At 43.0% G+C, this 12,333-nt stretch overlaps 1 protein-coding gene across 1 annotated transcript in view; it reads right to left on the reverse strand.

The window, feature by feature from the left end:
• rnf220b (ring finger protein 220b) overlaps positions 1-11,690 on the reverse strand; it is a 27,299-nt gene extending 15,609 nt beyond the window's left edge. The window contains exon 1 of the mRNA XM_035653845.1: positions 11,099-11,690. Coding sequence (XP_035509738.1) covers positions 11,099-11,690 — 592 coding nt within the window. The remainder of the gene's footprint in view (positions 1-11,098) is intronic.
• Positions 11,691-12,333: the final 643 nt, after the last annotated feature.

Genomic DNA, 12,333 nt, shown 5'->3' on the forward strand with positions numbered 1-12,333 from the left:
TCTCTCTGTGTCTCTCTCTCTGCCTCTTTCTCTCTCTCTTATTATTCCATCGTCTGCTCATCACTTCGCTCTCATTTTCTTTTCTCCTCTCACTCTTTCTCTCAACTAGTGGTTAATAAGGAGAAAATGAGACAATCGCTCTGTTGCTTGCATCAAGTACTCAACTTTTCTGAACAGTCTTGGACAAACAGTGTGTCACTGTGTGTGGAACCCACTGAAGGGTTTAATTATAGTGGCACTCACCATGGTACTGGAACAACAACAACAAGACTACAAGAACTATAAAGACTATAAAAGTGAGTTCTTAATATATATTTGATCAGTTGGGACAATTGTCATACAGCAGAGTTCACAAAAGAAACTCTTGCAGACTTCTACTGCTTCAGTTTTACACTTTTTGCTTTTGGTGTTTCGTCTGCTTCTTTATCAGTCAGTGATTTTTTTATATTTCCCAAAAGGGCTTGGAAATAAAAAAGCCCGGAGATCTCGCCTGAAATTGTTGCATCAAGTAGGTGACTGTGGTGCCAACTCTGACACATTCAGCATTGTAGGCACACACGCACCAAGGTTCTGTCTCACCTTCCTAAACTCCCTAAACAAATATCACGCCATGGTTTGAGCAAATTTTAAAACAGCAAGACTCCATAAGAGAATCGAAGTGAGTGCTCTGAACACATTCACTGGCAGTCAATGTTTTATTTGATTTTCTGCATTCTTACTGCTGCTATCAAGTGCACGAAAAAATTCAGATGAGGTCCCCAGATGGTGGTAAGAGGTTTAAGGTACAGTTATTCCATAGTTACAGCACGTAACAAAAAAAGTATCCTGCTAAACTGTTCTGCGCATAAGTCCTGTCATCATGACTTCAGATGAGTTTTCTGGTAAAACAAAGGAGAAAGAACAAAAGCCTTAAAAGAAATAGAGAGGAAAAAGAGATACATTAATTATTTTACTACAACATTAGGTCCACCTTCAGCAAAGCACTGGCTAAATGACTTGTGATTATTAACACTAAGCCTCAATAAAAATACATAAGACAAAAAAGAAAGGAGTGAGGAAGAAGAAGAAGGAAGGGCAAATGTCCATGAGAACAGAGAAGAGAAACCTGCCTGCTGCCAGTTTTGATTCTGATAGCCAAAATCAGCATTTTACTGCTTTGAAATGACTTGTGACTAAGATTTTATTTTAACAGTGCTTTTCCGTGTTTAGCCAGAGAACCATAGGAATAAGAAAAATACTCCACCACAGCAAAAAATACCAGAGAATGCAAGGTACTGTTTTTGTGTTAACATGTTTGAAAGTGCATTTTCCTGTTTTTTTGCCGGTTTCTTGATGTCCTACTTTACCAAGGAAAACACACCCACCTGCCTTGCACTCACACACCTGTCCCACATACACTTTGTGCAGAGCAGGTGAGCAGCAGAAATCCTAGCCATTAGGGAGCAGCGCTCAGCAGGGAGACTAAGATCCTTAAAGTTGGCAGTACTCTTGAAACTAAATCTAAATGTTTGTGTTTTCCCAAGCGATATACTGCGTTTGTGACCAAAAAATAGCCCCGCATTGGGCCTCGATCACAGTGCAAGTAGGCCTCTAGTCAGAACTTGTTGAAATTTTCGGACACCAACCCTTCCTTCTGCCTCATCAGTGGGCATCATTACAGATAAGCCATCTGTCCCTCCCATCCCTCCTCCAGATAACATCTGATACTGTCAGAAACTGTGCTGACTGCTGCTGGTACGAGAGGACCACAAGCACCTGGCACTCTGTGATACACCTGTGTTTGGGTTAGTCACACTTCCTAAAGGATGTTATTGTGTCTGGCTGGATGAGCAAACAATTACAGCAGATGACGATGGTTTTATCTTCAAATAGTGGAAAGATACAGATGATTGAGCAGCTTATCTTCAGTAACCCACACACAAAGGGTAAGAAGAATCGGGGCATTAAAAGCAGCTCGGAGGATTACTTCATATCAAAAGGTAAAAAAATCTTTAAAGAAAACATTTTTTTTTATATATATTTAGTAAAGCACTTGTGTAAATGTAAATTATTCTTGTTATTTTTAAATAAGGCTTTCATCAGTCTCAGATTTGTTCAAGTTATTGTGTCCATGTGATCAAATACTTTTAATTCTGCAGGAAAAATCTGCAAAGATTTGCAAGTATGTTTCTTTAATGCTAAAATCTATTGTGTGGTTTAACCATTACACTATAAACAAAGGTAGTAAATAAGGCTTTTATAGTTGTTAATGTTGTTTTCTTTTGTGGGTAAAGGGCACAACATCCTTGCATGCTGTGTGCGGTATCCCAGCACCACACTGGCTCGACTTTCCCAACCCTGAAGCCTTGTTGAGATAAGATATATTGAACTTTAATACAACGACTGAGTGGACAGACGACCCTCCACATCAGACTAGAAATCACTTGTTGATAGTTTTATTGTATGTGTGTGTGTGTGTGTGTGTGTGTGTGTAGGTGGATTTGTGTTTGTCAAAGAGCAAGTGTGAAGTAAAAAGTAAGAGAAAAAAGAGGGTAAGAGGGTAGAGATGTGTGTATAAACACATTTCTGTGTTTGAGTGTCTATGTGCTCACGTAGATATCTTTTACACACACACTGCTGTGTAGCCCTGGTGAGCGCAGCGCAGTGTGAGCCCCCGTCGATACGCCCCTCCGATCTCCCCTGTCAGCAAACACAGGAGAACAAAGAGGCCTGTGGCAGCGCCAGCGGGTATAGATCTTCTCCCCTGTGTTCTCGCTCAGTGGGGTCACACAGGAGCCGCTCACAGTTCAGTCTCCTCTACTTGACTGATCAGGAGCTTTGAGCTGCTGCTAATGAGACTGGATCCTCTCCAGTCTGCAAGACTCTGAACCAGCCCACCCAGAGTAAGACTACATAGAGTCCAGGAGTCCACTCAGACACAAGCAGCCATTTCAAAGTGTAATTCTAGATAAAAACAATTAAAAGCAGGTATATACATTATTGGTTAAATAACCCTATAGCCAAAGGTTACTTAGTACAGAGACACAGTGTTTGTGATATGAATCTTACACTGAAATATGAGTCTCAGAAGAAAAAGAGCCTGTAAATACTTTTTGAATATTTTCCTTAAAATTACAACACTAATATAAACTAAATTTTAAGTATAAAAGTAGTAAGTATTTCTGATTCTGAAATAGGGCACAAGGTCTATGGATTAACATGATAAAATGAAAATATACAAACACATGCTTTAAACGTGTTTGAGTAAAATAGATTTTTTTTTTAAGAAAAGACTAATATCTAATATTTTCTGGGGGGTTGTAAATTTATTCTTCATGGGGTAAAAAGGTTTCCTTTAAAACCCACATAAGATAAAAACCATAATCGTATCCATAAATATTTTTCATGCATATTTTGATTCTGATTTAAGACTCAGTTCAGGTCTTTAATATGACACCCAGTATGTTCATCCTATCAGAGCCGTGAGACACTGACACCAGATTTTAAATAAAAGCCCCATATGAGCCAAAAATATCAACAATTGTACTGGTCTAATTTTACTTTTGAATGTAACTAAACCTGCCCCGAGTTACACTTTGATCTGCTACAATTAAAACACATTTATATATTTATATTTATTTCTAGTTACGACTGAAAAGATGCGAGAATAGGGCAGTTATTACACCTGTCTCCAATATACATTTTTTCAAACCGACAATACTGTACTGGTTTTCCAACTCACTCTGAACTGGATTATTATGGTGGACTTTTCTTATGTGAAACTTGGCCACAGTAGCACAGCCACCTGAAGTGCTATAATGGTGTAATTTGCATTGAAACAATCCACAGCATGTATCCCACAATCATTCAGTGATTGATTTGTAATTGCACTAATAGGGTCACGACCGAGACAATAGGATGTGTAAAGCAGAGTCCCTGCTCTTACTCAGCCTCACAGACTCACAGCGGGTCTGCTGAGTGCTGCATGTGTGGTCTGTGGGGACAATTAGCACAATCTCCATACTAATAGCAGCCTGTAATGGACACTGCTGAGCCTGCCAGCCACTGTGTGTGTGTGTGTGTGTGTGTGTGTGTTTGCATATGCATGTGTGTGTGTGTGAGGGAATGTTTGCATACGCGCATATCCTTCAGTGCGTACCTTCCTGTGTGTAGTTGAGCATCTGCCTGCCCTCTGGTGTGTGTGCATGTGTGTCTGTGTCAAGTGCACACTGAGTTCCTGTGTTTATATGTGTGTGTGTGTGTGTCTGCCTCAACAGTGTGTGTGTATGTAAGTAGCCAGTAGCCTGTATTTTACTGAGGTAACCCCCCCCTCCCTTTACCCCCTTTGCTCGCAGCTCTAACCCTGATCCACGGCCACTCATTAGCACCATAATAAAGAGTTGAGACGACACGTAAAAGGTTATATACTGCTGGACTGCTGTTTTCCTATCAATTATCAAGCCTGTGATTTATGGCCCAGACCCAATGCTATTCTCCAAGGAGAATTGGGGGAGTGTTTACACCCCTACACAGCGGGGGTGAGGGGTCAGTCCTGGCAAACTTTGACCTTTAAGGCAGCGGTGCACCGGCAAACAGCTAAGCAACAGTGGAAGTGACTAAATCGATCAGTGGATTTTTAGGATGCATGTGTAAGCAATCTGCACTGTTTCCTGTTCTTTAACATGCGTGAACTGTCAACTGCACATGGTTATATAACCTATAAAAATGCAAACCTTTTTCCCTAAGGCTGTGTCCGAAATCGCTCCAGTGACAATTGTGAAAATCCAAATTCTAAATTTCGTGCTCGTAAACTAATGATTTATATCGCTCAATATTTCTGTTATTTTCTAACCTGTACATATCTTTCCTTTTATTGAATTTTTAAAAAATTACCAAAAAAAATGCACATTTGATAATCTACAATAGCTGCCATTCGTGCTTATGAAGCCACTGAATCATGTCGGGACGGCATGTATTTGCGAGGTAAAGCTATCACGCCTGGCATGCCTCTGATGTATTGGCTTCTGTCAAGCTCCTCCACAGCTCGGAGACTTGCAACAAGCACAAGTGACATGCTGTAATAAGGTTTGTGTGTGACATAAGTAGGACACACAGATACGACATGTACTGTATGTTATACATATACATATATGTATGTGTGTGTGTGCGTGTGTGTAGGTTCCTGGCTGCCATCCAGGCGTGCAGGATTGGTGTGGTCTTGCTGTCTGTCTGCGCTGCTCCTCAGCAGCATGTGTTTAACCCCAGCATTTGGCCTTCCTGCCCTCTCTATCTGCCTGACTGATTTGTTAGGCTCCAGGGACAGGACGGAGGATGTGAGTTTGTGCGTGTGTGTGTGTGTGCCACTTTTTACAAACATGCGATTCATCTACAGAAATACCCTCTCTGCCTTTACCCTAAGCCTTTCCTATATGTGCACACACATACACACACACACATACCCACACAAACTAGGTCTTTGATGTGAGATCAGAGGCAGCTGTGATACAAGTCGATCAGGTGCGCAGAGAGAGAAGTAGAAAGAGGGAAAACGGAGAGAGGGGAAGAAGGAAAGATGGCCTCTTGTTAAAACAAGGCTGTTGTTTTAACGACCCCTGGGCCCTGCACTCATTATGACCCTCTCTCTCTCCCTCTTCCTCCCTCTCTCTGTCTGTCTCTCTCTCGCTCAGTATTCTCCCTCTCTCTTCACACAGAAGCAGCGCTGTCGGTGTGGGCTGATCACAGCAGGCGATGGAGGCAGATGCAGTGACTACAAGATGTGTTATGACTCATGTTTCAGCAGAACATTCTGTTGACCGTCTAACAGGTGCTGACGGTCACCGCAAAAAGACCCCCACGCACACACACATATACACACACACAGATTTCCCCATGCTACTGTAAAGGCCTACTGCCAGACTTATAGAAATCCTGTCTGTCTCCGACAAGCCGTGTGGCACCACAGCCTGATGCTCTGAAACTTCTGAAGATACATTGGCCTGCTGGAAGCAGCAACACACGCAGATACACACACTGCATACACAAATACACAATAACACCTAAATCTAAATACATCAGGAAAATACTTCCAGGTTCCCCTTTCTTCAGCCCTTATAAGATGAAGGGAATGAGGTAAAAAGCTGAGAAGAGTTTCCCCTCCTGCCAGGATGAAAGCCTCTTTTCCTTGGGAGAACATTAGGAGAACAAACTACCAACACAACAGGAGGGGGAACAGTCAACCGCGGCGTGCTCTCACATCAAACACAACCACCATTAATATTGTAATGCTTCCTCCCTGAGTGTTTGAAATCAAGACTACCAGTGTGGTCAGTAAGAGAGCTGGTTGCAGATGTTACATATGTGGGACAATGGTGCTTTAAAAAAGGGAGCTGTAAGTATCTGTTGCTGTCAAGAGTTTTGTATCTTGACTCTTTTATGAGTTTATCAAATAGTTTCAAAAAATTATTGATTTATTCTTGTCTTAAACTTGATTAAATACACTTTTTTACATGACAATGTGTTGTGTAGCTTCTATCTGCCAACTTTCCCAGTTGTGTTGTTCATGTTCACACCTTCTTATCACTACATTACTTCAATTTTCTTACTAAAGTTTGTTCATGACAGATCAAACCAATACAAAATCACAACAACAAAAAGGAACACAAAAAACTAGCCATGGGCATATGGTGAGTGCGACTGGTGATGCATGGAGTGCACATACAAGTCCACCTGATAAGCGTATACACCATGGGAATAATAGCGGGCAGCAGATAATATATGTGTATGCATGAGCATCGAGTGGTTGCTATTGATCTCCTGTGGTCTGTCAGTGGGGTGTAAACACTGTCTTTCAACAGGAAGCGCCACTCAATACGAGCAGCCGTCAACGACTGCTACACAGAAAACACAGCGCACAGACGCCCTGCCTGTTATCAAATCAGCACACACAGCTAGAATATACGGCCTAGTGTGTGTGTGTGTGTGTGGTGTGTGTGTGTGTGTGTGTGAGGGAGAGAGATGTCAATATACCATACAAACTTACATGCATAAAAAAATGCATGAAAAATATGCAAAAACATGCACTGCTAGTGGAGGAAAACGCCATCATTTTGATGATTTTGTGGGTTAATTCTGCAATATTTGTCTTTATGAATAAGCAATTAGATTACCTTAAACCCGTCAAGCTAACACTGCTTTCTTTCATTCTTAAAAACTTGAAAGTTTGGGGATATGAGGTTTTCACCTGGTAGCAATAATATATTTAAATCTAAGTCACATCCATCTCTAAACATGCACATGCAGGCATACACCCACCTTCAAACACAGACACATACACACACAAAGCATGTAAGCTGTGTCTGGAACAAGCTCAAACCCATCAAACTTTACCACAGAGATAATCCACATGCCAAATCTAAGATGAATCTATGTAATATTGATTCTGTTCAGGTGCGCACTAGTCTGCTAACAGCCCATGAATAACCAACCGTGGAGGACACTTACGCTCTGAGCGCATCTGGTAGAGAATCTTCAGTGTGTGTTACGCTCACATTTCCCCTCTATTAACTTCCTGCAGGATTTCTTTACACTCAGGTGAAGATTTGGTGAGTCTAACAGTGCCTCCTCGCAGTAACAGTATTTGACGTTCCGTGTCCGATTTATAACCCTGATGCACGGATTTATGTTGTGGTGAAGAGTTTTGCTCATGTTAAATACCTGTAGTCAGGTTCAAAACTTGCTAAAAAACTTTTGTGTATCACTTTTGTGAAACTTTTGTAATCCTCACATTAATTGTGCATGTACAGTTGACAAGAATGAAATGTAATGACACACAGTCGATGTCAAAGAACTAGTGTTGATGAAGGCATACTGTTTTGCTTCACCCACATTATCTAAAGTTAAAAGTCATAAATAGTTAAAATTACAACTGATGGTCAGCTGGCCACTAACATGCATGACATTAAAATAACTTTCTACTTTCAGTAGACTGAATTCAAAATTTAAAAAACCTTACAGAATGAAAAATAGGAGAAACAGCTCTGTAATTTACACGTGTGTTAATCTCTTCGTAATGATGCAGTTATATGCTAACAATACAAGTTTCTTTTGAATTGGCGTTGTTGCAAGGGGCTACTTGACCAAATCTGCAACATGCAAGCTGCAACATAAGATCATTTCCTTTCCTGTTAATTTTGACGTGCGTCACTACACACCAACGGCATGTTCGTGGCGACCCATGTGTAAGAATGCAAGAGACGTACAAGCTAAGCTGCAATTTGTGAGCATCAAACGTTCATGAAACAGGATACTGCCACCATCTACATGTAAACAGTGGTCACAGATCGCTTTTGAGAAACTGGCTCAATTATTTGTTTGAGAAGGGAAGAGAGAAGAAGGAGGTGAGAAAATATCAAGCTGTACTAAATAAATGAACTCACATACTGACAGTCGTACAACAGTTGACTATCTTTGTCCACACTGCCGGTGAAGGTTTTCACTTTTCTGACATCTAGGAGTTTGGTGTGTTACCAGCATCACAACACAGGGGCTCTCAAACATCTGGCTCCAGTTATCACAGCTCTCAGTCAGCTTCGCCACCACAGCGAGATACAGACGCATACACACACTGTTCCTTCAGCGTCTGGCCATGATGTGTTTTGCCACTCCGCTCGTCTGGTTTCCCAACTCGTGTTTCTGGTAAAGAGCCATTTTAGTTCCAGTTAAGGCCTGGAGCGGAAAGCATCTCCCTGAGGAAAATAAGCATGACTCGCTCCAGTGAAGACATCTGCCCTTTGAAAGCGAGCGTGGCTGTTTGAACAGCTGTCAGAGCACACCGTGTGTCTCAGACCTTCCCTGATAAAACAGAGGCAAGTCTGGGAGGGAAAACCGACAGAAGACACTAAGTGGACAGAAGGAGATGTCCACTGGCAGGGACCCATAAGGCAGAAAGGGTGCTCTACCTGCATGTTGTGCAGAGAAGCTACGAGAGGAACTACAGCACTTGTTCATCTGTGCTCAGACTGAATGTATGTGACGTGTCCTCAAAAAGTCAAATGCAATCCAGAAAGTTTTGATTTGTTCAGAGGAAAGTCGACACAAGAATCATCATTTCACTCTAGGTTCAAATATATTCAGTTGAATTACTCTGCTGGATATTTGTCCTCTCCTTCAAATCCATCTTAAATATTTAGAAGCATTGGGTGGCTGCAGTGCATTGCACAGAGTCTAACTTTAGGGCAGTGATCTAAGCACTTGGAGAAAACCCATACAGGTACAGGGAGAAAACCCCAATACAGAAGGTAATTTCAGTAATTAAGAAAACTTAAAAAGTACAAAAGTAGGTTTTTATGGTGTAGTTTGTATTTCAGTGAGAATTTGCATTGCCGTCGCTGCAGCAGTATGCGAGCAGTAGACGCACTCTCACAACCCAAGAAGATTTCAAGCTTAACACTTAAGACTTTCAGTCCTGAAGTGACTGTCTGTTACCCAGTCAAGAGGAACAAGTGTATGTCAGACTTAGAAAAGTGCTGGGAGCTCAATTGCATTAAAGCTCTTAGTTTGCCTGAGCTCCAATCTAATTGGATAAAGCTGGAAAAGCAGCTTCCAATGTGCACGAATCCATTTTTTTTTCCCAAACTCATTTTTGGAGGAGAGATGCTCCCCATGTTCTGTTCCACCCCATCTTTTGTCCTTGTCAACATTCCCCAAATGAGATTCCCAAAATCAGGAGGTGAGAGGAGCACGCATGCTCGAGTGCACAGAGCAAACATTGTCAGACAGACACACCTCTCACACCAGCATGCTGGCTGGCATCTCTTTCCCTTCCCCGTCCTTATTAAAATTCCATATTGAGATTCCTTCCTGCCACTCCGCCTCCCTGGCCCTGTCACTCAGCCACCAACCAGCGACAAAATCAGCAAGTTTCAACAAAGACACACACATATGCATAGAGACACACATGGCACACAATCCAAACTTTTCTTAAGACAACTCGTCCCTGCTCCCGCCCTTTATGTGTGGGATGAAAGTTTCCTTTAGGTGATATGTATGAGAGCGTGTATCAGCGTCTCCCCCTCCTCGCCCCTCTCCATCGCTGGCCCCCCCTTCTCATTGTCATTATTTTCGATGGTGTCCCCCTCTGATCTGCCAAGCCTTTGGGTGCTCTCTCTCCTCTCTCTCTGTCTTTCTCTGGTCCCTTTCATCTGTCAGGCGCTCCCCTTGGCGACCGCCACTGAGGGGGTTTGATTTCCCATCATGCCTAGCATTGCCTCCCTGACTCCGGCTCCCTCTCTCCCCACCCCCTCTCCCTCTGAGGCGAGTGTTGTGCCCCCGCGTCGTTGGGCAATTATCCCCGGGAGTAATGAGGAGCGTCTCTCTCTCCGCGGCGCACTGACTGACACCTCTCCCACTCATTTGTCAACAAATCAGACGGCTGGTGTGGGCGGCCATATTGAGCTGAGGGTTGTCGTTGGGAAGCTCAGGCTGAGGCACATTGCCGCGTCTCTCTCTCTCTCTCTCTCTCTCTCTCTCCCTCTCTCTTTTTCTCTATCCTCCTCCATCCCTTCCTCTCTATCTCTGCCACCTCGTTATCTCTGACAGGGTGTCATTCGTTCCAACTCTCACTCCTCCTATGTCAACCCTCCACACGCTCCGATGTATTTGTGTTCCTCAGCCACCAAGAAAAGTCTGACTTCCAATAGGCCTAATGGTCATATGTGGCTAATGATCACTAAGCTGAACAAGTGACACTATTCAATTTATTTGTGTCAAAGTCAGTCTCAGCCAGTCGCTGTAAACACTTTGTTAAACGATAAAGACTAGAGTGCAAAGGGGAAAATATTTTCAGACGCGTCTTTACTCACAAAGGCTGCTTTCAATTTGTCACCATTAGTCGATGCAGCTGTAGAGGATATGTAAATCTCATCTGCCGTGTCATGTCAAGGTGAGCAAGGTCTTTGATGTGCCAATTAAACTCCGTATATTTCACTGCGCGCTTTAAAGATGTGAGATGAGTGACTGTGTGTGAGCTTCAGATGTGAGCAAGGAGAGCCGAGTGTGTTTACATACCGACGTTACATACATGCATCAGATGTGTGTTTCTGTGGGTTTAGTGTGTACTCACTGTGGTCTTTGCGCTCTTCTGGGCTCGATGAAGCCTCCCCATCAGACAGCAGGCCAGACATGGAGAACAGCTTCCTCCCTGAGTCTTCCCCGGCTTTGAGGGAGCCTCCCGGGGAGCCGAAGTCAAACTCCTTCCCCTCAATGTCAGGGAAACAGCTTTTCAGCCTCTTGGCAGGGGTGAAAGCTGACTGGTAAACCCCCGATTCCCTCTCCTCTTGCGGGGACGAGAAAGGTCGGAAGGCACCCACTCCGCTGTGGTTGAGCATGCTTAGGGTGGAGCAGTCCAGGTTTGGCGGAGTGAACTGGGGGTGCAGGTGGAGCAGAGAGGCTGGGAAGTCTCGGGAGGGAAAGGTGCCTGACATGTGGCCCTGACGCTGATACATGGAGGTGAAGGTGTAAGAGGCCGAGGGGAAGGGGAGGTGAAGGTCTTTCTCCACGGAGGCAGGGACACCGAAGGGCCTGGGAGCCTGGCAGGGGACGGAGGCGTCTCGGCCGGCCTCGGCAGTGGAGGCGAGGACCATCAGGGCGGGGGAGGCCAGTGGAGCTGGCAGGTAGGAGGGGCTGTCCATCTTGAAGGGGCGGTGGAGGTCCATTCACCTCCTTTTTAGTGGTCCTGAGGAGACGGAGACGACAATCAGAGTCAGAGGAGGGAGTTGAGGGGAAGCAAAAAGGCTAAACTGCAACAGGGCATGAAAAGAAATTACAAATTGTTTCAAAAGATGCTCTTTTTAGGGTTGCAATTGTTGCATACAAAAATGTATTTCCTTTAAACCATAACTGGATTAAAGCAATTTAATTTTAATTCATTTTAACTGTCTTATGATGAAATAATAAGTTGATTTAGGCTGAACATTTTTTTTTTTAATTTAGTTAGGTTTACAAGGATATTTATTTATTTATTTTAAACAATCCAAATGCCAAAGTCTTCATGTCTTAATTTTGTGAAACGCACCCAGTTGCAACTCTACAGGCATTTTTACAATTACAGTTTTGGACTAATTTCAATAGAAAAGGGTTGGAGGAGGCCTACTGTGCCTGTAAATAATTACGACGGAATAAATTGCCAATAAAACACACACGTAGCCGAAGCCTGCAAAAGATAAATTTAATAGTGAGGTATAAGCAATTACATTTGGGGGAAAATCCTCCAAACATGTTCGGAAAAAAGAACAATTCCTCTTTTTTTCTCTCTGTAATAAACTAATTGTTTCAGTAAATCAATAAATTGTAAATGAT

Source organism: Morone saxatilis, unplaced genomic scaffold (genome assembly GCF_004916995.1).
Source record: "Morone saxatilis isolate NCDOM2014 unplaced genomic scaffold, NCSU_SB_2.0 Contig12, whole genome shotgun sequence".
Classification (NCBI taxonomy): Eukaryota; Metazoa; Chordata; class Actinopteri; family Moronidae; genus Morone; species Morone saxatilis.